Source organism: Lissotriton vulgaris, chromosome 6 (genome assembly GCF_964263255.1).
Source record: "Lissotriton vulgaris chromosome 6, aLisVul1.2, whole genome shotgun sequence".
In the NCBI taxonomy this organism is placed as follows: Eukaryota; Metazoa; Chordata; class Amphibia; order Caudata; family Salamandridae; genus Lissotriton; species Lissotriton vulgaris.
In genome coordinates, this window is record NC_141694.1 from 1737511243 (window position 1) to 1737537765 (window position 26523).

The 26523-nt window shown below is 48.0% G+C and overlaps 1 protein-coding gene across 1 annotated transcript; it reads right to left on the bottom strand.

Moving 5' to 3' along the window:
* Positions 1 to 1188: 1188 nt before the first annotated feature.
* On the bottom strand, positions 1189 to 26523 carry LOC147709395 (uncharacterized). Its single transcript, XM_086925974.1, has 3 exons — positions 26230 to 26523; positions 24481 to 25478; positions 1189 to 1263 (listed from the first exon to the last, which is right to left on the bottom strand). Exons 1-3 carry the CDS (start codon positions 26363 to 26365, stop codon positions 1189 to 1191), a joined length of 1209 nt encoding a protein of 402 aa, XP_086782100.1. The 5' UTR covers positions 26366 to 26523.

Here is a 26523-nt window from a genome sequence, read left to right on the forward strand (position 1 = left end):
ACAGTTTGGAATTTAACATTTGGCAAATAAATTTGCATCTGTCACTTTCAACATATTTACTGGACTGCGGGGCGTGCAGAGGGAATCTCCAAAGTGAGCCAAGAGTTCGGTGAAAGGGCCATGGTCATTTCTGTGGCTTCATCTCACACCATCTCTTTTCACTTCATCTCATAATCGCCATTTACGTATCTTTTACAATTACTTCAGGGGCTATAGAAAAGGCACGAGACGTTAATTCGGTATCAGTTTACAAAGTGTTTCTCTCCCGCTCGCGTTTGGGTACAATTGAAATTAAAACGGCTGCATTGCTTGAGTAATCTCGTTCGACAAAGTAGGGTGATATACGAAAGAACAATGGACAGCGAGTTTTCGAGCGTTTCGTTTCTGTCTGAATAGGCCTATTTTATTTTATCACTACAATGTAAATATGACCGTATTGGGCACGATCGAGAAAGCATTTTACGCAAATCAATCCTGTATTATCTTTCAAATATATCTCAGAGCTGCCGATATATATTGTTTAATCCTTCAGTGTTGCCTCATCCGAAGTGCTGAGCGGCCGCCTCCCGCTCTAATGGACAGACTGTGGAAACCGAGAAAGGACTGCTATATCCGCCAGTCTTGCCAGATTTTTTTTCACAACTTTCAAGCCCAAAAGCAACCAAATACTAGCCCAAACTAGCCCAATGCTACCACTCCATTAATTTATGTGTAGCCTTTCAAAATTCAACAAGCAATGGTAAATGCATTACATTTCGTCTATGTAATTAATAATAAATTTTTGGGGTAAGTTTTAAGTTGGTGAGCAGTTGGGTAATATAAGTTTAGAGAAACTTTGTAAAAGTGTTATGATTTGTTTTTTGAGAAAGGCAATATATGGTGCTGATTATATAAAGCGGTCCTGTACCTTTGGGTGCTGTTGTGAAAGCCAGATTGTCAGTCTTTTTATTGAAAAATGGCTTTACACATTGCCCACATTAATTTAATGTCTTTTCTTTCTTGTTCAGCAATAAAAGTTGGTGTCACTGTGTACACGGTGCTTGGGATTATTATGTAAGTATTTGATTTTGCCCTGCAACACTAGACCTGTTGATACTGCCAATGCTTGTTTAGCATGGATTTCCTCCACAAGCACTTTAAGAAAAAGGATGAATTGCCATATTTCACAGTTTTCAAACTGAGCCCTGTTTAAGACCCTGTTACTTCCACTCTTTTTCTCTGTTCGTTCTTGTCCCTGGATACTTGATGTAACTTCAGGAAACACTGTAAAATAAAATAAAAAAACGAAACATGAAGTCAAGAGTAAGGTCTAGAGAGAGAAGCGCACTTTAGTCATGCAGCGAATAAGAGTTGAGGTTTATTTCCTCTTATGGCCCCATCAATGTGCATACTAGGTTGTATCACTGGTATTTACAAACCAGATTCACAAACCCCCCCTAAAAGGCAATTTTTAAGTGTTCTTCGAAAGCCTATAGGTTTTGTCTACACGACATGACACAACATGACTTTGTCAATGTTTTTTTACACCTTGCACAAGCTGCTGAGTAACATGGCTTAAAGTAAAAAAACAAAAGAGCTAGGACGCAGGCACCATTGACAGCATCACAGCGTATTTTAAAACTGTAGGCCATGTTGCACATCATCTCCTGTTGCTGTGCAATGTGTGAAAAAACATAAGCAAAGCCACTAGATCTCGTAAAGGCAAAGCCTATTGGCTTTTTCAAAGCTTTCTGAGAATATAATTGCAAGTTTACTTGCCTGTAGTGCTGGTTTCAGGATACTCTCAGTGTGAAGTCTGATTCTGTGCTGACGATGGGTAGAATAGTACAGCAAGTTAGAGCCTCAGCGTCCGCTCAACATCCTGTGATCCTGGGCAAATCACGTCATCTTCCCTGTGCCATAAAAAACGAAATTGTGAAATGTAACTAGTGTCTATATAAAGTGTTGCAATACCTTGAGATCGAGTTGAGCTGGACAGGGTGTTTGGCAGTGGCGGAAGGCATGGTTCATGGGTGGGGTGGCAGGCGCGGGTAATCGCAGGGGGGAGAAGTGCGTGGGGGCATGTGGGGGGTCACAATTACGGGAGGGAGCTTAACAAAAAAATGTTTTACAAAAATGACTTAATTTTCCGCCGTGTCCCATGTCTCTGCTCCTGCTCTCCTGCCTCCGACTTTAGGAACAGGAAGCAGGCAGCCAGGCGCCCTCCCCTAAGCCAATCACAGCAATGCAACATTGTGATTAGTCTGAGTGCCATGACACAGCGCTCAGCCAGGGGCTGGAGTAGTGGGCATGTTCTGGAACACCCTCCTCATCTCCCTATGGCAGACCCAAGACCTGCTGATCTTCAGAAGACTCCTCAAGACCTGGCTTTTCGAGCAGTAGCAGCATTCTCCCCTTTGCCCCCCCTCCCCAGCGCCTAGAGACCCTCATGAGTAAGTATTGCGCTTTACAAATGCTCTGACTGATTGATTGATTGATTGATTGTTCTCCATGCAGGTTGTAATGCAGCCTGCATGGAGAAGGAGAAAGTGTGCATGACTGGTTTGGGCGGCCCTAGTGGCCCGACCAAACGGTCATTGCACACTTAGGAGTGGGTAAACCACATCTCCCCTCCTCTGTTTCGAGAGCAGAGCAGTCCCAACCACCTGCCGGCACACAAAGCAGCACAAACATAAAATGATAATAACAGAAAGTTATCTTAATTTTATTCATTCAAATACTTTATTTCAGTAAGGATGCCATAAAACTTTTCCACATTCACAGTTTATCACCAATGTACAGTATATGAATCTGCAAAAGTAAGCTATTGATGGGTATCTGATGGAGCAAGGTGGAGAAACAAAATTTTGTATACCCTTATATATTCATAACTTGAACTAATTGAGTGACGTGTGGAACTAATCAACCTAGAATAAAAATTGCACCTACACAGACATACGTGGGAACTAATTATGCTTATGTTGCAATTATAATTTACTAATCTTGTGATTCTGTCATGGACTAAACTAATAAGCGGCTTTAAGATAATGGAATGCGGCATAAATGTGCTTTTGTTTACATATTTTGTGGCAAAATCCGAAGGATAAGTGAGTATAAAATGCTTAAATGTGGCTAGGTCGCTAGGTAACTACTAATAGGGAAAATCTTAGAAAAAGGGAGGTAAACAGAAGGGCTACAATTCCTAAATTAACGTTCATTTGTGTTTGTTTCCATTTTTGACTCGTGAAGCCTAAGAAAAATGGAGTCACTCGATTAAAAGAAGTACGCATGCGCGAGCAAAATCCGAGTCCGAATGCGAGCTGCTTGTGCCTGGAGTGACTGAGTAGCCTGGAAGAATAGATGGCTGCCAAGATGATGAGCACAATGGTTCAGAACGTGAGAACTTTCAGTAAAGTTGCGAGTGGAGAACAGGACTAGGGCCTTGGGCCAAAGCAATGGACCCATTAGAAACCTGCGGACGGAAGGAAAAATAATATTTCGATGACGAGATGATGCTCATCCACCCCTAAATTGTTCAAACAGAACTTGAATTTAAGCTGAAAGTTACTTTTTTAGATGGATAGAGCGAGTGAAAAAGGTATAAGAAGTGCTAATTTTACTGAAGAAAAAAACTTCTTTTCGATTTCCACCAGAGATGCTGTCGGAATGCAGATTTTCCTGAGATGCAAGACTTTGAATAACTTTTCTATTTCTTTGAGGGAGATCTAAACTTAGGTGAGGCTGTTAGTCAGGGAAGTTAGGAAGTAGGAGCAAATACATTTTGGAAACTATCTGTCTTTTGCTAATACTTTCATTTCTGAAATTTAAATAAAATGCATATTTCTGAACTTTACTAAATAAATGGAATTAACTGTTTTGAAATTAAAAATCCATGATTTCCTTTTAAATGTCGTCTTGAATAAAGAAATAAATAAAGTGAATAAACTTTTAGGCAAGTTAAATTTGCTTTTAATAAAAATTAAATAAATGGAGAATGAAGCTGGTCTTGAGTTTTCCTACGCCTAATTTTTTACTAGCAGATTCGTCGACCACAGTGGCGGCGTGTCTAAAATAAATGTTTTGTTAAATAAAACCATGGTAAACTCATTCAAACTGCAGGTGTAAATAGTATAAATATTCTGTTAGAGTTTTAGGCACCCGCTATGATACAGCAGCTCTCCTTTGAATATCACTGATCCATGAGGTAGGATGAAAGAGTTTTGTGAGTGGCTCGCATTGTTATGGGCCCTACTGACGAGTAAATGTATGATTTTGTGCTTCAGGGAAAGGTGACATGGTATTAAAATGTATTTCCGGAATAGCGCTGCATCAGTAAATTAACTTGGTAGCAGAGCATTGGTTGCTATAGAATTAGCTAGGATTATGTATAAAGTGATATAAGGGTTTTATGTACAGAATTATGACTAACATCTGTTGAGTTTTGTATTACGTTATGTGTAGTCCTGGAAAAGCTTTCGAAGTTGTGGGAAGCTGGTGCCTCTGTCTGCAGGCAGAGGAAGTGTGGCAAGTGAAGTTGCACAGTGCATTAGTCTGTTTCAAAGGGTTGTATCGTCATTTACTACAGTGGTATTTGCACATATCACAAGTGGTGTCATTGCACATCACAAGTTTAGGGACCTTAGGTGTGAAAGGATAAATGTATAGTGAGGGCAGTCTATGAAATTTCAGCTTTCAAGTATAGGGATCATTGCGTATTCTGTTTTAAAACTTATCGCTGGGAGAGTAGTAGGACTTAACCACAGCTTGAAAGAAGAGTAAAGTGGGTGTGCTACTTTACTAACTATAGACAAATTCTGTGGTAGGGTAGAGGTAAGCGCTGCCTAATGGAAATACAGAATTATTGTATAAATGAATAGGGATTTTTCCGTGTGAACTTGTGTAAATGAAATAGCAATATGCGTTCTTGTGAAACTCTGGATTAGACTCTAAGGAGCATTGAAGTCTCTGTATGTGTCTTATTCCTAGAGAAACTGGTTCGTTATTGCCTGACAGAAGGGTAAGGTAGAGGGTTGTGCTACTCTATCGACGAGTCTAAGATCCTGTGGAGGTAAGCGTCGTCTACTCCAAATACGGGATACTTGTGCGATTGAAAATCTATCACTTTGTTTTAGCGAAACAGACAAATGGAATTGTTTTGTGTAAGTTACTAACTGATTCAGTTGAATATTTTGTAAATACGGCTTCACGAAAAACCCTTGTAAGGGAGGGGTCAGTCGCGCTGCTGGGGCCGGAGCACTGGTGACGTCAAAAGTGTCGTGCTGGGATTGGTCCTCGTGACCAAGACAGAGTAAGAGCTGATTGGTGCATCACGAAAAAGCAGCGAAACTATTGGTTAAGCACTAAAGAGACATATATTGTTCTAATTGGTACGCTAGTGTGAACAGCACTGTGATAGGTTGGTGTTATGGAACAGCAACAAGGAAGTGCGCGATCTTTTGAAAGACTGGAAATTTACAGAAAAATTGATTACTATTACGAAGAAAAGAAGAAACCTTCATGGTTTAAGAAATTGAAAAGTGTGTTTGTAAAGGATAAGGGGATAGTCACAAGAGAGGGAAAATTGCATCCTCCGCCGTAAACGCCTGCTTCCTATATGTTGTCAAAATATGGTTACCATACATGTTTTTGGTTAGAGAATTGGGCAAGGTATACTAGGAATGATGGTGTACTAGCGTTTCCAGAAGGAGGATCTTTTGATTTGGCAGTTTTGAGAAATTTGAGAGTAAAGATGATGAATTTTGTACCAAAAACCTAGACCGACTCAGTTTGAAGCTTTAGTGAATTGGGAGGATGAGATGCATGAATTGCAAAGTGAGAGATTGAGAGGACGTATCTGACCAAGAGGTAGATTTCGTAATTTATGGGGAGAAACACATGAAAGTAGAATGCCTAGATTGAGAAACGCTAACATGTGTGATGGCATGTATCCGGTCAGACTAGTCGAAGAATATGAAGTGCGGAAATGCACAGAAAAGAGGAAAAATACAGAAGCAGGGAGAGAAGGGTATGGTGACAGTGAATCAGAGGATGCTGTATTAGAAGAAATATTAAATAGAAGACCGCCACCATATCACCAGGTTCTTCATGGACTACACCTAATGCTCCGCCAGTAGAAGGTAGAAATAATGAAACCCCAAGACAATTTTCAAATTTTAGAGATGTACAAGAAAGAGTAGAAGTGAGATACAACCCAAATACCTCAAAGACAGAAACAAGACTTACTGGTACTCCCAAACAGAATGATGAAAGAGGAAGTGTGAGTAGAGCAGAAATACGAGTTGAGGAACAAGCTAGTACTACTGAGTATATACGATCTGCAAATGAATTAACAGAAAAGATACAAGAGCTTACGAAAAATCTGGAAGCGGTAACAGTCCCAGTAACAGTAGGACCTGTAATTCCAGTGTTTGAGAACAAAAGAATAAAAGAGCCAAGCTTAACAATCCCTTTACAGCAAAGTTTTCAAAAAGTAAAAGAAAATATTTATCCAGATTTGTCAGAAATCAGACGAGCAAGTAATGTAAATCCGCCTGACTTGACTTTCAATCAGAGTTCACCGTATAAATTTGCAACTGGAGCAGAATCTGATTCACCTGCTACACCTGAACGAAGTACTGAAAAAAAAGATTTGACACAAACCCCGATAGGTCCGTCAAAACAAGAATTAAGTGATTGGCTTAAAACTTTGAAATTAAAAGAAAATGAACCCAAAGTATTAGATGTTGCAAGATTAAAAGTTGATATGGAAGAATTAAATATTGGAACCATTGGAACAGACAGATTAAAAGCCTATCAAGATCACCTAGAGTGAATGTGAGTCCCCAGTACTGGTTACAAGAGGAAAATGGGAGTGAGTCGGATGAAAGTTTCTGATAGTGCCTAAGAGAGGGAGAAGAGTGTGTGCTTGGAGCCACTCTTGAGGTAGATCAGTCCGGTCCATTTGTAAACGGAAAAGTGAATGATGTAGAAATAACTTTCCTAGTTAACACTGGTGCTTCCCGTTCTACTATTAGATCAGTGAAAGTTCAGAATCTTCCTCTCTCTGGAGACCGCATCCAAGTTGTAGGTGAAGCTAATAGACAGATTAAAACCTCACTAACACAACCAGTTGAGGTAGAAATTGGAAATTTTAAAGACATGCATCGATTTGTTGTGAGTGATAGTAGTTCCGTTAGGACGAGACATTCTATGTAAAATTAACTTTGCCATATACTGTTCACCAGACGGCATAGAATTGCAAACTCCAGATGAAGACAGTCTGTATAAAATGACCATGCTCATGATTGAGGTAGAACAAAAGAAATTGTTTCCTGTGTTTGATCGGGAAAAGATACCGGATGAGTTGAAAAAGGTAGTGACAGTAAAGGTATGGGATTTCACAGGAGAATATATTGGGTTGATGAAAGATGTAGATCCTGTAAAAATCTCTATCAAAGAAGGTGCGAGTTACCCAAACATTCCCCAATACAAAATGACAGCAGAAATAATTGAAGGAATAACTCCGGTAATAAATAAAATGATTGAGCAAGGAAATCTGAGAGAAATAGAGAGTAGTCCTTTTAATTCACTGATAATGGGATTGAAAAAGCCAAACGGAACATTTAGAATTGTACAGGATTTGAGAAAGGTTAATAAGATAGTTGTCCCATGTTGTCCGATTGTACCAAATCCAGCAGTGATTCTATACCAAATTCCCCATGATGCAGAATGATCTCCTAGTACATCAAAGACAAAAGATGCATGTGTAACAGATACCATTGCATTGTTGAATCATTTGGCTGAAGAGGGACATAAAGTGTCTCCGTCAAAACTACAATTTTGTCAGAAAGAAGTGCAATACTTAGGTCATAAGATTGTGAAAGGAATTAGAGAAGTCCCTGCGTAAAGAATTAAAATGATACAAGGAATGCAGCCACCAAAAAATAAAAGACAGGTGAGGATGTTTCTGGGAATGGTGGGTTACTGTAGACAGTGGATTAGTGGATTCTCACTGATTGCAAAGCCATTTCAGAGATTAACAAGAGCAGATATCAGAAACCCTATAGTTCTGACTAAAACTGAGATGGAAGCATTTGAACAGTTAAAATTGAGCTTATGTGAAGCACCGATTATGTGATGTTTGTTGATGGTTCATGTCTGAGCACAAATGAGGGTGCTTTGAGCGCAGCCTACGCTGTTTGCACAGTGTACTGGAAGCATCTTGTTTGAAAGGAATCAGTTCTGCTCAAATAGCGGAATTGATTGCTTTGATTCAAGCATGTGAGCTGGGAAAAGAAATCAAAGTAACCATAGTGACTGACAATCAATATGGTTTTGGAGTTATCCATGACTATGGACAACTGTCGTCTCAGAGAGGTTATATGACCTCTGCAGGATCACCAATTCGGAATGCGGAGTTTGTGAGGATGTTGAATGATGCAATTCAGTTGCCTGACAAAACAGCTGTTGTGAAGTGTGCAGCCCACAAAAAGGGGATGACTACATCACCAGAGGTAACAGATATGTAGATTCAATTGCAAAATACTGTGCTAAAAATCTTGCATCCATTAATCGGAACTGGGAGAAAGAGCATGTTTCAAGTCCTTTAATGCTAACAAATGCAGTTGAAACTTGGCAGGAAGTGAGGCAAATGCAGGAGGAAGCTGATGAGGAAGAGAACGATGTCTGGTTAAAGGCAGGATGTAGACAAAGAGAGGAAGATGAAATCTGGGTTTACAAAGATGAAAGACCAGTAATGCCCGATAGCATGATCTCAAATATGGGCCGAATGTACCATGGTCAAGCTCATATTGGGAGAGATGCCATGCTTCGTTTATTCAGACAGATGTGGTACTCCCAAGTTCAGGATGATAGCTGAGAGTTTGTGCCAGAGTTGCCTGGTGTGCCAACAGTTTAATCCAAACAGAAGAACAATTGTGAGTTTGGGAACCATAGGACGGGAGGGAGGTCCATTTACACGAATGCAGTTAGACTTTATTTAACTTCCGCCATGTAACAGACTCAGATATGTTTTAGTGATCATCTGTTTGGTCTCTCGAGGGGTAGAGGCTTTCCCCACGAGGAGAAATGATGGGTTAATTGTTGCAAAGTTACTTCTACGTGAGATAATACCTAGGTACGGTTTTCCAGTAACGATCGAAACTGATCGTGGCCCGCATTTTCAAAATGAACTCATGCAAATTGTATGTGAAGCACTGGACATTCGTCAAAAACTGCATTGTGCTTACAGACCTGAGGCTTCAGGAGTAGTTGAGCAAGTAAATGGAACCATTAAAAACAGAATTGCAAAAATGTGTTTGGCAACAGGACTGAAGTGGCCTGATTCCTTGCCACTTGTTTTGATGACCTTAAGAAGCATACCTGACAGAAAAACTGGACTGAGTCCACATGAAATCTTAATGGACAGGTTGATGAGGCAGGCATTTGTACCAGCTGATAAGTTGTTAACAAATAATGATGACATCATACTGGATTACTGCAAAAATCTGTCTGATGTGGTAACTTCTGTGTTCCATCAGGTGGGAACTGAATCGAACACGAAAGAGAAAAATCCAGCTCATGATCTAGTTCCTGAAGACTGGGTCCGCATAAAAGTACATCTCAGAAGAAACTGCTTGGTACCTCGTTGGCAGAGACCGAGACAAGTCATTCTAGTTAGCACCACTGCAGTCAAGTGTGCCGGATTAAAAAGATGGGTGCATGCAAGCTACACAATCCGTGTGCCTGAACCTGAAAAACTAAACGAAGAAGGTGAAAGCACAACTGATTCTGACTCTGAAGGTGAACCAGAGAGAAATCCAGATACTGAAGATGGACAGGAACATCGACATCTGGAAGTATCAGACACTAGTTCTGCATCTGAAGGAGAAGGAGAAATTCATGAAGTACCAAATTCTGAAGATCAATCTGAAGATCGAGAATTGGTAAGGACTGACACCAGTAAGGACACTGAGCAAGGTGAAGATAAAACTGGTAAGACAGACAGGAAGCTCTGAAAGCAGGAACGAAAATCCTGACACTGGAAAAGAGGAAATAATTCAAGAAGAAGATGAGATTCCAAGTACCAGCTATGGAGATGTTCCTAACAGAGTGAAAGAGCTGTCAAAAGAGAAAACTGACTCTGTGAAGGGAAAAGAGGTTATAAAGGTCATCGTAAATGAAACTGTTGAGGACACTGGAAGTGAGACAGATGACAGTGCAGATGAAACTTCATTAAGAAAAAGTCCAAGAAAAAGGGCTTGGAGAGTGGAACATAACACCACGGAACCTAAGACAAAAAGATTTTGTAAAGGAGATAATTGGCCTAAAGGAAATGATGGACTGAGATTTAAACTGGTTAACAAAGAAAGAAAACAAGAGGAACAGGTGAATGAAATAACCAGTCAAAAAGAGACATTGGGACAGAAAATAGAAGTTGTTCAAAGGCCAAAAAGAGTAAGAAGACTAAATCGGAAGTACAAATCACCTGAGTGGACCTATATTCTTCTACCTCCAATTGAAGAGGTAAACAGCAGTCAAGAGAACTTGAATTGCCCAACGACAAATGGGAAAAGTGAGTAAAGGACTGAATTGCAAAGAAAAGTGGTACTTGATCAAAGAAATAATAATAAAGGTAAAACCTGAAATCCTGTTAAAAGAGATGGCATTGTAAGTAAAAAATAAAGTAGGTGACATAAGGTTGAAGAAAACTTGTTAGAAAAACTAAAAGCTTGCAGGTGACATAAGGTCGAAAAAAAACTTGTTAGAAAAACTAAAAGCTGGGGGCGTGGCTTAGCGGGCGTTGATGGCGGATGCAGCTTTCTAGAGCGCTCGCCGGCCCGATCTTTATCCGACCATTAATCCTGGCCCCCGGACCCGAATAGCGGACCGCTTGTGGGGCAATTGTGGCTGAAGGTGCCCAGAGTCTTCCGATGCAGCGAGCGGCGCTCCTACACCGACCAGCGAGGCGGAATCGACTGCTGTGGCTTGCGGCCTAGTCTCGGTCGGCAAGCCGGGGCCTCAATTTTGGCGTGCCCGAGCCGGAGAGCTCGCGTGAAGGCCGGCGGCGCTGTCCCTCTGCCTGAGCCAGAAGCTGCGTGTTGTTGGCGGAGCAACGGGTGGGTCCTTGACCATCCCTGCTGTGGCAGAAGGAGGAGATCGGTGCGCAGCGGACGCCCGTGGGGAGCAGCGGCCTACCTGGACCCGGCGGAGCCGGGGCCTCGAGTTTGGCGGTCCCCGCCTGATAGTGCTGGAGTCCGATCGGACAGAGCCGAAACACTGTGAGACCTGAGGAGCGGCGGCCCCTGGTGTATGGCCGCATCTGATAGCTGGGCACAGTGCGGCAGGGCACAACTGGGCCGCGGACTGGAGTCTGGCCAGACTGACCGGCGAGAACTGAGCCCGTGCCTGGCGACGGACGACGAACAGTGAGTGACTCCCCCGGGCCCCCCCCCCAGAGTGGTGTGCTTGACCAGTGGGCGAGAGTGGCCGGCGTGCCCAGATTGATATCACGCAGTGCGCCTGGGCACTCAACAGGAGCTGAGTGAGGAGCTGAGGCGTCCCTGGGCAATATTGGAGGACCACGAGGTGAGCTGGTACAATCTGGGGCGGTGAACCCTATCGGGAGAGGTGGTCCTGGCAGATCCTGGTCGCGCAGAAACTAGACCTGAAGAGTCTTGCGAGTGCCCCCCCGGTAGCAGACGGCGGCAGGGAATAGGAAGAGTGTGTGCCTGCTGCGTGGACATCTTGCCTGTGAACTATCCCTGGCAGTTGTTGGAGGTGCGGATTGCTCGCCTCGTAGTTCTGCGAAAGCTCCGAGGGCAGCGGCACCGGAGTGGGCCTCAGCCATGACCAGAGGGGGGTGGACCTGCTAAGCAGGGGCCCATCGACAAGTTTACGGGACCGAGCGGGGCCCCCGGAGCATCGGGGGGCCAGGGGTCGGGGCCAGATAACGCGGCACTGATGGCGGCGATAACTCAGTCCAGGGATATGTTGGATGCCAAAATTGGTGCGGTTGGAGCGGATGTGACCCTACTGCGCCAGGACTTGCGCAACGCTGTGGCGATAATCAGGAGACCGAGTCTAGGATTTCAGTGGTGGAGGACGATGTTGGAACCCTGAAGCAGAAAATGGCGGCGATGGAAAACATACAAAAGGGCCTAGCGCTTCGTGTGGAGAATACTGAAGGGCGGGCGCGCAGAAACAACCTTTGCTTTGTGGGTTTTCCGGAGGGTTGTGAGAAGGGCAATATGGAACAGTTCTTGTCCCAGTGGCTAGAGAGTTGGCTCCCCCCGGATGTCCTGTCCCGCTGTTTTGTGATTGAACGCGCCCATCGGGCCCTGACGCAGAAACTGCCCGTGGGTGAGCGGCCCAGGCCAGTGATTGCTAGAATCCTGAACTTTCATGACAGGGACACAATCTTGCGGGAAGCGAGGGCCAAAGACTCTCTTCTCTTTGAAAGCCAAAGGATCATGATCTTCCCCGACTACACCAGAATTGTACAACAACAGCGACACTCCTTTATGGCCACCAAGGCGAAACTCCGAGGCCTGAAAATTCAATACTCCTTGCTCTACCCGGCCCGCCTACGGGTGGTCTTCCAATCACGGACTCATTTTTTTGATACGCCGGAAGACGTTTTCAAGTGGACTGATGAAACGGTGAGGGTCAGGCCCCATGCTCAACCGGGCTTGGACCCGGGTCACTCGAGAGATCCATCGCAGGAACGGGGGGACCAGAATGCCCGTGGCAAAAGGACTAGGAGGTCTAGGTCTCAGAAAAATGCTCTACCTCTCGCAGTACAACTCGGTCAGCTGCGCCTACTGACTCTGATCACTCTAGAAAGGGCAACTGAGTAACTGTGGGGATCTATACCGTTCTGTAGAGGACATAAATGTAAATTGATACTTGTATAGCGCACCACTCACCCGCAAGGGTCTCAAGGCGCTTGTACGGCCATGTGCTCAAGCGGAGAGGAGTTTTGCAACTGAGTTCTGCTATACTACTGGTTGAACGCTGAATATATTGCCATGACTAGTTTGTTTTCCTGAACAATAGTGGGACTGTGGGGTAGGGTTAGGGGTGCCTCAATACAGGGGCTACTTGCCTCCTACGTGAGTGGGAGTTAACTTGGGAGGGGCGGGTTCTTGGTTCAGTGGGTAATTGGGATCCATTGGTATGGTTGGCCTTGGGCGCTCTGTTTTGGGCCCGAGGTTGCCCATGCCGCGACAGATACTTCAGTGTTCTATGAGGTATTGGGGTGGGGGGGTGTAGATTCGGGGATGGGAAGTTGAGGGGTTTGTGTTGGGGACAGGTGAAGGGGGGGTTGGGTGGGTTGGTTGGGGGTACACGCGACCTATAATGCCTGGTTCTGTGATGTGCTGTGCACCTGGGCCTGGTGCGGGGTGCTTTGGTATTGGGTCTCGTGGAACTATGGCTGAGGCTTCCACCCCAGGGCTCCCCAGGGAGTCAATACGTATAGTGAGCTGGAATGTTAGAGGGATGTTGGACAAGATCAAGAGGGGGGCGATACTGCGGTGGGGTAAGAGGGAAGCTGCTGATGTCTTGTTGTTGCAAGAAACTCACATGATGGGGACGAAAGTGCTGAGACTACAGAGGTAAGGCTACCAACAAGTTTTTCACGCGGGGTTCTCCAGAGGCTCCAGGGGCGTAGCTATCCTAATCCATCAAAGGCTGGCTTATGTGCATGAGAGAAAGTGGATAGACCCCCAGGGCCGCTATGTGTTTGTTCAGGGGATGGTAGGCACGGAATCGATAGTGTTTGGCTGTGTTTATGCTCCCCCCCCTGCAGTGGTCCCTGGCTGAGCGTTTGTTTGCAGTATGGGCTGACATTCCAGATTCCCTGGCGGTCCTGGGAGGAGATTGGAACGATGTGATGGATGTGTGTGAGGACCGTCGGAGGATGCAGGGAGCGCCTGCAGCTGCCGTCCCTAATCGGCTGCGCGCCATGGTGGAGGGGCTTGGCTGGGCGGATGTTTGGCGACACATGCATGTCAGAGCCCGTGAATACACATATGTCTCGGCGGTCCATGGTTCCTTCTCCCAGCTGGATTATGTCTTCGTGCCTTGTGGATTCCTGGACAGAATACGGGAGGCTTCCATACTGCCTAGGGGACTGTCTGATCACTCTCTGTGGCCGTGGTGGTTGACCTGCATAAGATGAGGCAGCCATTCCGGTGGAGGATGTCATCCTGGCACCTTCAGCAAGCCGAATACGTGCAAAACATGCATGGTGCGATTGCTAACTACTGGCGAGAAAATCTGGTGGAAGGCACTGACCCCGTGGTCGTCTGGAAAGCCATGAAACCTACCCTGAGGGGAATTGATATTGCGCGGTGCGCTGAAGCCCGTCGCAGGCGTCGGGAAGCTATAGTTGAGGCAGCAGCCCGTGTGGAGACGCTGGAACAACATTGTCGGGGGGAGGCGGACGCAGTGGCGGTGCGGCGGCTTCTACAGGCGCAGCAGTCATATGCGTCGGTGTTACTAGACGAGGCTCGGCAGGCGTGGCTAGCTATGCGGAGTAGGGTATATCAATGGGGTGACAAGTCTTGTACTATGCTTCACAGACTGTGCCAGCGTACTCTGCAGCTGCTTGCCCTGCCTGGGATTACGGATGGAGACGGCATCACCATTACGGACTCAGCGGCGCTGGCAGCTGGCTTTGCCAGCTGTTATGCGGAACAATATGCACCACTGGATTGCCTCTCGGCTGAGGCGATTGACAAATTTATCGCTGACCTGCCCCCGAGGGCGGTCTCCGCTGAAACCCGGAAAGCATTGGACCTTCCCCTCACGGCGGAGGAACTGGGTGATGCACTGGGGCAGCTCAACACAGGGAAGGCGCCCGGGCCGAGCGGTTTCCCGTGTAAATTCCATAAAAAGTTCCATCTACAATTGGGGTCCCATTATAGGATCGCACTGGAGGCAGCGCGGGAAGTGGGAAGACTGCCGGCTGACTGGCGACATGCCGAGGTGGTGGTGTTTCAGAAACCTGGTAGGCCCCCTTTGAGGCTAAACTGTTGGCTAAGGTGTTGGCGAATCGTCTCCTCCCATATGTGGCTGATCTGGTCCACCCGGATCAGGCGGGCTTCATGCCGCGTAGAGCGACGCAACACAATATTCGCAGGGCACAAAATGCTGTGGATGCGATAAGGGCCACGGGAGCAGGCGGCCCTGCTCTTGGCAGACATAGACAGGGCCTTTGACTCGGTAAGCTGGACATACTTATTCGCGCTTCTACCTCATCTTAATCTGGGCCCTGTGTTTATATCCTATATCAAACTTCTCTATACTGATATCACGGCGTCTGTGCGTGTTTCTGGAGCGATCTCGGGGAGGTTTGCCATCGGCCGGGGGACCCGTCAGGGTTGCCCGCTGTCCCCATATTTATTTGCTTTAATTATGGAGCCTCTTGCCTCTTGCCTCTTGGGTGCGCATTGATGCGCAGCTGCGGGGCTTTGTATGGGAGGGGGCCTTACCGATCAAATCGCCCTCTATGCGGACGATGTCCTCTTTTTCCTCACTGACCTGAATAGTTCTGGGCCCCGAGTGTTAGAGATAATGCGCATCTTTGGTGAGGTGTCGGGCCTTTACCTTAAACCGAGTAAGTCCACCCTGTGGGTGCTGGGTGACGGGGCGGACACGGGCTCATGGGCGTCAGCCTTGGGAACTGCGGCCGGGGGCATATTATACCTTGGAGTGTTCTTGTCCGAGTCTGCGACGGTCTCATGGGAGCGCAACGTGTTGCCGGTATGGGAGAGGGTACAAACGGATATCAAAACTTGGTCTCGGATGCCCCTTACCATATATGGCAGGTCAGCGATTTTTAAAATGGTTGCCCTTCCGCGCCTCCTTTATCAATTACAGAACCATCCGCACCCAATTGCACCACGGTGGTTCCGGCAGGTCAATTCCGCCCTGGGCCGCTTTTTGTGGGCAGGGGGAGCCGCTAGAGTGGCGCTACGCAAGTGCTTTCTATCCACGTATTGTGGGGGCCTGGCCACGTTGGACATCCTCTCGTATTACCAAGCTTCGCATCTGCTGGTTTTAAACGATAGGTGGTATGGGGATGGTGGCGATCCGGCATACGCGCTGGAGCGCTTACTGATGGGGGATAACACATTGCATACCACACTATATTCGGCTGGGCTTAGAAGGCGGCTGCCGTCAGCCACGCAAGTGGTATTTGCAGTTTGGAGACAGGCACTGCGTCGGATGGGTTGGTGGGGGAGATTGACGGCAGAGACCCCGTTGTGGCGGAATGGACGACTCCCGGCGCTGGCCTCGCTTACGGGGTTTGGCAGATGGGATTCTATAGGAATTTCCTCGCTTGGAGACGTTATGTCGGTGTGACACTTAAGTCATTCCAGGACTTGCGGGATGAGTTTCACATGCCTAACACTCAGTTCTTTCGATACTTGCAATTTCGCCACACATTAGCGCCTAGCCTGGTTGGGTTGGAGTCACTGCCGGAATTCAGCCCCGTAGAGGCGAAGGTCTTCATGGGCGATCTTGGGGACAAAAAGGTATCCTGCATATATCAGACGCTGGTCACCAACTGCTCCTACTCCTTGCTCCCACTGAAAGATGCGTGGGAAAAGGACGTAGGGCCCCTGGATGAAGACGACTGGAGGGAGGCACTGGAGTCCCCACGTGGGACGGCTATTGCGGTGCGACTCCGATTAATCCAATTTAAATACTTGCACAGGGCCTACTATACCCGAGAGCGACTGTGGAAGGTGGGCCTAATTCGGTCCCCGGAGTGCTTGCGTTGTGGAGCTGACATGGGTACCCTAATTCATACTGTGTGGTCGTGTACTGGCTTGACTAGGTTCTGGAATGGTGTGTGGAGTTGTTTGTCGGAAGTGCTGGGCTGGGATCTCCCCCGCACCCATCGTCTGGGTCTCCTCCATGTGTTAGAGGGGGTAGGTGGAAATATTTACAAACGTCATCTCTTGCTGTTGGGCCTGGTGGTGGCCGAGAGTGGAAGAATGAGCGAGCCCCCCCCGCTGAGTGCATGGAAAGCGGGACTGGACTATTTTATGGGTATGGAGCACCCAGTGTTCGAGGCCAGAGGTTGTCCCAGGAAGCATTTTAAAATCTGGAAGAGGTGGGCAGACTACAGGGGTTTGACTCTTGATCCACCGGCAGAGCCTGACGACGATCTAGATTTGGGTGATGGACACCAGGCCTAGAGGGCGCATGGCGCCGAACTTTCAGATAGCATGTACAGAGGGCTTGACATGATCCCGTGTACGGGGCTAGGGTGGGATAAGGGGCGGGTAGTGGGGTTCTTGGGTGGCTGTGGGAGTTGGGGGTATTAGGGAGAAACGTTTCTTTTTTATTGATTGGTATACAATGATGTGTTTATGCTGATAATCTTGCAGTGACCTCCTGATTGTGGAGTGCTGTATACCTGCTTCTACCTGATCAATTAATAAAATTTGTTGTGAAAAAAAAAAGAAAAACTAAAAGCTTGTAGGTGACATAAGGTCAAAGAAAATCTGTTAGAAAAACTCGCTGTGTAAAAAAAAAAATAATAATGGTTACTAATGAACATAAGACGAAATGTTCTATTTTTAGAAAATGGTGCAGGTCATGTCTAATTTGTACTGGATTACTAATATTGATATGGAAAATATTAGCTATTCTCATTCCTTTCCAGGATAACTTAGTAAAGTTAAAGCATAATGTGAGTTCAGGTGAACAAAATGTAGAATCAAAGTCTAATAAGCAGCATGTGTATAGGCCAGAATTACATCAGGATAGCTCAATTACTGACTTCACGAAGAATACATTTTCAAAATTGTTATCTGAATATGTTAGAACAATGGATGCTAGTGATTGCTATGTATGTGTAAAGTTACCTGCATCTGTTTCCAAGGGGGTGACATATCACCACCTTCCACTTACATATGGAGTCACGTGCAGTGTGATTGAAAGCCTGTTTTATCAAACAGGTATTCTAGAGTATCATTATTCGAATTCAGATGAAGTTTTTGCTAAACTAAAGATTGATAAGACACTAAAGAAGAAAAAGTATGCCACAGTTATAGGAGAATATTTTTTATAAATAGACGAATTGACCCACGATTATGCATTTAAGAATAATTTGACCTATAAAATGAGAGTGGAAGAAAAAGCATTTTTAGATATGGTTGAAAAGAGAAGAATGGCTTATAAACGGAAAGAAAAAGTAAGGCATGAAAAATCCAAATATTGGACATTGGATGATGAAAATCTTGATGAAGAAAACGTGAATGTAGCCATAAACATAGATACTCCATTTTTAGGGAAATTTTGTATTAGGAGAGACAATACCATGTATGATAATTATTTTGTAGGAGCAAGTCATATGTGGAAATAAGACTTATTACAGATTACCTGACCACTGATACGGGACATGTTATGTGGGTTTGGTCTTTCCTAAAAATTTTCATGTAGATAGAGGTACGAATGGCATCCATGAGCTAGGCAAACCTTTAAGTCGTAGAAAAAGAGCGAGTGTTATAGAAATAATAGGTGATATCTTTGGAGCACTGATACCAGCAGTGGGAATATCTTTCAATGCAAATCGAATTTGGAGATTTTCAATGATAGTAGATCGTTTGTCAACAGACACAGCAGGTGGATTCTTAATGGTAAATACTGAAAAAATTGCTATGAGTACTATGGTAATGCAAAATCATCTTACTCTTGATATAATATTAGCAAAAGAAGGAGGAGTTTGTGGAATGTTGAAGGTACAGCATTGCTGCACCTACATTCCAGATAAAAGTCAAAACATTGAAAAATACATTACAAATATAACAGAGTTGCATAGAGAAATGTAGATTTTCCACAGCCTACTGAAAAAAAATGTGGATTTTATTAAAGATAGGGAGGCTAAGATTATGCAATCTCCTTTTATTGCCAGCTCACACAGCAGCAACAATTAGAAAGAATTTAGAACTTTGAGAACATTCTGAACGTCTCTATGTAATCCATCACCAGGCAGCCATCTTCGTTCTTTTATTGGCGCTGCGAACAAAATAAACTTTAATCCGAAGAAATTCCTGTTGAATACATCCAGGAGATGAAAGGTTAAATCCATGGTCAAAATTGTCACTCTGAAAGAAAGGATAGATAAGACATGAATTTACCCGGGCGGGTATAAATGGTGGGATTTTTAATAAAATCCAGATTTTCTTTGCAGTAGGCTGTGGAAAATCTACATTTTATGGCATGACACAGAGGCCAATATTATGCAGGTTTAATTAAAGTGCATTCAATACATTGTTAATCACATTAGACATAGTTTTAAAATAGCAACTCTTAAACATGCTCTCGTTAGACCAGTCGGCTGCCCTTAAGATATCTTGTAAGCTCCCACCCAAGGTGAAAGCTTTGGAGGCCGAGGCACCTATAAGTGAATGAGCTCCAAATACAGAGGTATCCACACCTCCTTCAGCCATAACATCTTTCACCCACCTAGCTAAAGTAGGGGAAGAAACAGCTTTGTGGGGACCTCTGTGAGATATAATAAGTTGCACCACATTGTTCCTCAAATTAAGGGTCCTTCTCTCATCTTCTTTCAAACATTGGACCACACACAATCTAGGGGTGGGCGTAGTTTGTGAAGTAGCGTACCGAAGCTACGCGAAGTGCACTTTGCACTACGCAAACTTCACGTAGCACTACGCGAGCTGCGTAGTAGCATGTTCGCACTGTGCAAGATGCGTTTTCAATTATGGCACAGTGCGGACAAGCATCCGGCACTGTGCAATCATTGAAAACAGCACAGTGCGAGCTGTAGTTTTCTGCTGCTTGAGTAGAATTTTACTCGAGCGGCAGCTTTCTAAACGCGGACTGGTAGTTTCTCATCGCGAGCGGTCACAAGCATGCGCGACCACTCACAATGAGAAACCTGACCTCCCCGTATTGAGAATCTCGCCGGGATGTCATTTTGCTTGCTCGCGGTCACGAACATGATGTTGAGGACCGCGAGCAAGCAAAAATGACCGCTGCACTACGCTACGCTGTGCTATGCGTGTTCGCACTGTGCTACGTGCAGCTCGAGTAGTGCGAAGTTGCGCAAACTTCGCAAACTACGCGAGCCTAGCGTAGTGCTTCGCCCAGGGTTAATTACCATGAAAGTCGGGGTAGAAAATGGTGGAGGAAAGAGTCTTAGGGGTCCATTAGGATAGCGGGCGGTGGCACTACCGAAACGATGGCGGGGCGGAAAAACAGCTTTTTCCGCCCGCTAGCAGTGGAAATCACGTCCGCCACATTAGGATATGTAAACACAGGTCATTTCCCGTCCGCCGCGGAGCGCCTCGCTCCGCCATCAAGGTGCGCCCGCCACCGCGGCGGCTGCAGCCAATCGAGACCCTCCGCCGCGGTCGATGACGTCCGCCCCGCTCGACATATTAGGATGGGCCAAACAAGCTGACGCACCGCACCGGAGACACCGCACAGCTCTAGCAGGCGGAAAGTCTACAGCGGAGCACGCACGCCGAGATCCGACATGAACCCCATGGACCCAGCCCTCCACATGCATCCGGTCATGTACCTGCTGCAACACTATCGCCAGATGGGCCGCCGCGGACGCCGCCGCAGGTACGTCACTACACATATACACCACACAACACACATGCCGACACAGGTCCCAAGCACAACACTGGCATCCTGCTGGGGGGCACAACACATCCACATGGGCACCCACACATCACCCACCTCAGAACAAGGCACCCCACGGCATCCGGAACACACAACGTCGGCCAACCTGCAGCAACGTCACGGTCACGGACACGTCACCGCCGCGGTCAACACATGCGCACAATGCAGAAGGCAGGGCAACAGCAAGGCATGGACACATTCCAAACATCACAGCGACACACCACCCCGACCAACACTGCACACCACCCGAAGTAGTCACAGGCCAGGTGCCAATCCCGTGCACCCCCTTGCACATCAACAAGCACTGTAACAACAAGCACAATACACACACACTGCGACACACAACCAGGGACAAAGGCACAGCAGGATTGCCTGACAACGGACACACAACACCAGTGCACTCCCCACAGCCCACACAATTGAATACAAACATCCACACAGGGCAAGACAAAACATACAACAGGCATACAACTCCTGCCTGACACATGTGTGTCTCACACCATACAGGGGCACACATACATACACTACAAACTAACACCCTTCACACTGCACACCTCTGCCACACACATGCCATGTAAGCCATGCCACCAGGACCAAGGGCCAACACAAGACGACCATACACATACACGCCAGGGCACACAGAATGGGAAACACACACCTCATCACATCATAAACATCTACTACACCACAGCACAGCTGCACACCCTGTGCTGCCAGTGTCCCCCAAGGTGACCTGTGAACAGTGTATGCAGCAATAGCAATTCACCCACACGAAAACTGCATGGCCTGCCAAATAACCATCACAGAGTACAACATCAGCAGGGCCACAATGGACTGAAGAACCTGTCCCCCTGTCTAAAAATCATATGGCCACATACAACCTTGCAATGGTGATGTACAAAATAGACCATGGAACTCAGTCAAACAAGAAAATGACTTTAATCAGTAAGGAGACAGAGAAAACACACCATAATGTACTGTATTTATTCACATATTGCACAGATGTAGCTACACAACATAAGTAGACAACAGCAACTCTCAAAATCATGTGCAAATGCCATAGACTATGCACTGGTGAATCACAATCGGGAAGTGCAAAGTCCTTGGCAGGGCAGGGTACAGCACATCAGAGCAACAGGCCCAGAGTCCTTGGCAGGGGAGAGCACATCAGAGCAACAGGCCCAGTGTCCTTGGCAGGGCAGGGTACAGCACATCAGAGCAACAGGCCCAGAGTCCTTGGCAGGGGAGAGCACATCAGAGCAACAGGCCCAGAGTCCTTGGCAGGGGAGAGCACATCAGAGCAACAGGCCCAGTGTCCTTGGCAGGGCAGGGTACAGCACATCAGAGCAACAGGCCCAGAGTCCTTGGCAGGGGAGAGCACATCAGAGCAACAGGCCCAGTGTCCTTGGCAGGGCAGGGTACAGCACATCAGAGCAACAGGCCCAGAGTCCTTGGCAGGGGAGAGCACATCAGAGCAACAGGCCCAGTGTCCTTGGCAGGGCAGGGTACAGCACATCAGAGCAACAGGCCCAGAGTCCTTGGCAGGGGAGAGCACATCAGAGCAACAGGCCCAGTGTCCTTGGCAGGGCAGGGTACAGCACATCAGAGCAACAGGCCCAGAGTCCTTGGCAGGGCAGGGGAGAGCACATCAGAGCAACAGGCCCAGAGTCCTTGGCAGGGGAGAGCACATCAGAGCAACAGGCCCAGAGTCCTTGGCAGGGGAGAGCACATCAGAGCAACAGGCCCAGTGTCCTTGGCAGGGCAGGGTACAGCACATCAGAGCAACAGGCCCAGAGTCCTTGGCAGGGGAGAGCACATCAGAGCAACAGGCCCAGTGTCCTTGGCAGGGGAGAGCACATCAGAGCAACAGGCCCAGAGTCCTTGGCAGGGGAGAGCACATCAGAGCAACAGGCCCAGTGTCCTTGGCAGGGCAGGGTACAGCACATCAGAGCAACAGGCCCAGAGTCCTTGGCAGGGGAGAGCACATCAGAGCAACAGGCCCAGTGTCCTTGGCAGGGCAGGGTACAGCACATCAGAGCAACAGGCCCAGAGTCCTTGGCAGGGGAGAGCACATCAGAGCAACAGGCCCAGAGTCCTTGGCAGGGGAGAGCACATCAGAGCAACAGGCCCAGAGTCCTTGGCAGGGCAGGGGAGAGCACATCAGAGCAACAGGCCCAGAGTCCTTGGCAGGGGAGAGCACATCAGAGCAACAGGCCCAGTGTCCTTGGCAGGGCAGGGTACAGCACATCAGAGCAACAGGCCCAGAGTCCTTGGCAGGGGAGAGCACATCAGAGCAACAGGCCCAGTGTCCTTGGCAGGGCAGGGGAGAGCACATCAGAGCAACAGGCCCAGAGTCCTTGGCAGGGGAGAGCACATCAGAGCAACAGGCCCAGAGTCCTTGGCAGGGGAGAGCACATCAGAGCAACAGGCCCAGTGTCCTTGGCAGGGCAGGGTACAGCACATCAGAGCAACAGGCCCAGAGTCCTTGGCAGGGGAGAGCACATCAGAGCAACAGGCCCAGAGTCCTTGGCAGGGGAGAGCACATCAGAGCAACAGGCCCAGAGTCCTTGGCAGGGCAGGGGAGAGCACATCAGAGCAACAGGCCCAGAGTCCTTGGCAGGGGAGAGCACATCAGAGCAACAGGCCCAGTGTCCTTGGCAGGGCAGGGTACAGCACATCAGAGCAACAGGCCCAGAGTCCTTGGCAGGGGAGAGCACATCAGAGCAACAGGCCCAGAGTCCTTGGCAGGGGAGAGCACATCAGAGCAACAGGCCCAGAGTCCTTGGCAGGGCAGGGGAGAGCACATCAGAGCAACAGGCCCAGAGTCCTTGGCAGGGGAGAGCACATCAGAGCAACAGGCCCAGTGTCCTTGGCAGGGCAGGGTACAGCACATCAGAGCAACAGGCCCAGAGTCCTTGGCAGGGGAGAGCACATCAGAGCAACAGGCCCAGTGTCCTTGGCAGGGCAGGGGAGAGCACATCAGAGCAACAGGCCCAGAGTCCTTGGCAGGGCAGGGGAGAGCACATCAGAGCAACAGGCCCAGAGTCCTTGGCAGGGGAGAGCACATCAGAGCAACAGGCCCAGTGTCCTTGGCAGGGCAGGGTACAGCACATCAGAGCAACAGGCCCAGAGTCCTTGGCAGGGGAGAGCACATCAGAGCAACAGGCCCAGTGTCCTTGGCAGGGCAGGGTACAGCACATCAGAGCAACAGGCCCAGGAACACACCCACATCGCTAACAATGGTGTACTGTAGCACACCTATGTGTGGCACAGGCGTCTGAGGGTGTTGACAACTCACTCCTGGCTGTCATGTGGAGTGGAACCTGGCTGTGTGTCAGGGACTGCAGGTCGACTTGACTGGTGTGACAGAGGGACATGTGGTGTGGCTATAACAGAGGGCCTGCAAGGTGGAGGGCTGTGCGGACCAGGGGGCACCGTGGCACGTGGAGGTGGAGTCATGCACGCCCTTGACACAGTGTGGGTGGGAGAGGTTGGAGGGGTGCCCTTCCACTTCTTTGGAATATGAATTTGCTTCCCTGTCATGGGGTTGATGGGAAGTGGCGTTGACACCACCTGCACACCCCCCAACTGTTCCACTTCAGGGGCAGACACTGCCACTCCCTCTGGAGAAGTGCTTGATCCTGCAGTACGCTTGTGCTGGCTACGCCTCCGGACCACTTTAGCCTCTCTGGAAGGTGTACCCCCCACAGTGACCACCTTCCCACTTACCCCAGGGATGGCCACTACACTGCCCTCCTGTCCCTTCTTGCCAGGGATGGCCACTACACTGCCCTCCTGTCCCTTCTTGCCAGGGATGGCCACTACACTGCCCTTCTTTGCCACAATGACTGGGCTGGTCACAACAGGGCTTCCCTCCACCTGCCTCGATGTACTTTGTTCTGGGGTTGATGTGGTAGGTGGGTGTGTCCCTGTGTTCACCCCAGGTGTAGTCATGACATCCCACACATCCTCTGTGGGCATAGCAGAGTCAATATCTGGTGATGGCTCAGCAGCATGTGAGCCTGATGTCTGACACAATGTTGTTCTGGCCTTGCTCTTCTGTGACTCCACCTGGTCTGTGCATATTGGGGGGTCCCTGCCCTTCTTTGGGGATGGAGTCTGTGGACGGGATTGTTTGCTTTGGGTCTGAGCTGTGCTCCTAGTGTTGTAACGTTTACTTGATGTATGTCCCAAGTGCTCACTGTCATCTGATGTGGCCACTGACTGGGTGGACGTCACAGGCACCTGAGCTGCAAAGGGGGCATGTTGGAGGGCTGACGTCACTGTACCTGACAATGACAGGAGTGTACGATGTAGGCCACCCACGTCAGAGTGTATGCCCTCCATGAATGCCAGAACCTGCCCTATTTTGTAATCGTGGGCACTGAAGGCATTCAGCAGGGCGGTCTGGCCCACGCAAAGTTGCCGCAGGAGCTCTACGCACTCTGCACTGAGGGCAGCAGGGGGGACAGGTGCAGGTGCTGCGGTGCCATGTGTGAATGTCACACGTCCCCTCTTAGTGACACGGATACGGCCAGCCCCAGAGGAAGTGGATGGGAGGGTGGGCAGTGGCCGTTGGTAGTCAGATGCAGCAGCAGAGTCCCCATCCCCTGTGGCTGCTAACAGGGACTCATCCCCCCTGCCATCAGATGAAGTGGTACTCTGTGTCTCAGCCACAGATTCCTCATGCATACTCCTGTCACCCTCAGTAGCGCTGGTGTGGTCAGTGTCACTTTGCTCCGTCTCACCCTGCTCTGCTGCCGCTGTCGTGCTGGTCTCCCCACCACTTTCAGGATCATGTTCCGCCGTGGTGTCTTCCGAATCTGCATTAGTGACAGAAACATGGTTGTATAAGTGTCATAGTCTGGTCACACGATATCAGAGCAATGCAGCACATGAGAGGCCTAGAGCTACATGGTAACCACCACACCCTCAAATCATTGTGCTGCTACACACCAGTTACACCACAACTGAGCCTGTCATGCGGACAAACAGGCAGGAGTGGACCAATGTCGATGACACACAGCACTACACCCTGCCCATGGATGGTGTTCCCCTAGCCCACATGGACCTGCCCCACGGACATGATGTAGCCACAACTAACATCACCACTTCCAGAGCCTAAAGGGATCCAGAGGGGAATACACACACCTGTTTTGTCTACACATGCCACATTGTCAAATAGGCCATTACAATCACCATGTACCAATGTGGGTTCACATTGTTGTCAGATGTGTGGGCCACTACCATGCAGGTGCATGCAAAGTAGACTGACATGGTGTAACACTCATTAAGTGGACACAGCTGTACAGCATAATAGGGACTACACCCACCATCACAAAGAAGAGTGACCATGTGGACAACAAAATATATGTCAAGGACTGAAAACTGCAGCCAGGAGCTGCAGAGTAAGGCCATGGTGGGCCAATGCCTCATACAGACACACATCACAGTTGCCACTCACATCACATATCACAGCATGGCAGCACACGCACATCACATGTGTCACCGCAGACACAGGCACTCTACACATGCATCCACTCCCAGACAAACTCTCCCTCCCCGGATACTCACCATCGCTGTCTTGCTGCTGAAGCCCCTTCAGACGTGCATCCAGGTCTGGATAGGTCACTGCCAGTATGCGTGCCATCAGCGGAGTCATGGTGCGGCGTGCCACACGCCCTGTGCGTGGTACCATCCCCAACTTCATCTCTGCCACTTGCTTAGCCAGCCGGCTGATGTCGTCCCACCTCTTGTGACAGTGTGTGTGTCGTCTGTTTGATACCCCCAGGGCTCGCACCTTTGCTGCTATGGCCCTCCAGACAGCCTTACGTTGGTGTACTTTGAGCTGCAGGTATGAGAGTAAAG

Excerpts from the sequence above, each read along its gene's own strand:
- LOC147709395 (XM_086925974.1), bottom strand. The coding sequence starts at position 26,365 with ATGAAGTTGGGGATGGTACCACGCACAGGGCGTGTGGCACGCCGCACC. Across the intron at positions 25,479-26,229 it reads TCAGCAGCAAGACAGCGATG|ATTCGGAAGACACCACGGCG; the intron begins GTGAGTATCCGG and ends TCACTAATGCAG. Across the intron at positions 1,264-24,480 it reads TTGTGGCAAAGAAGGGCAGT|TGTTTCCTGAAGTTACATCA; the intron begins GTAGTGGCCATC and ends TTTATTTTACAG.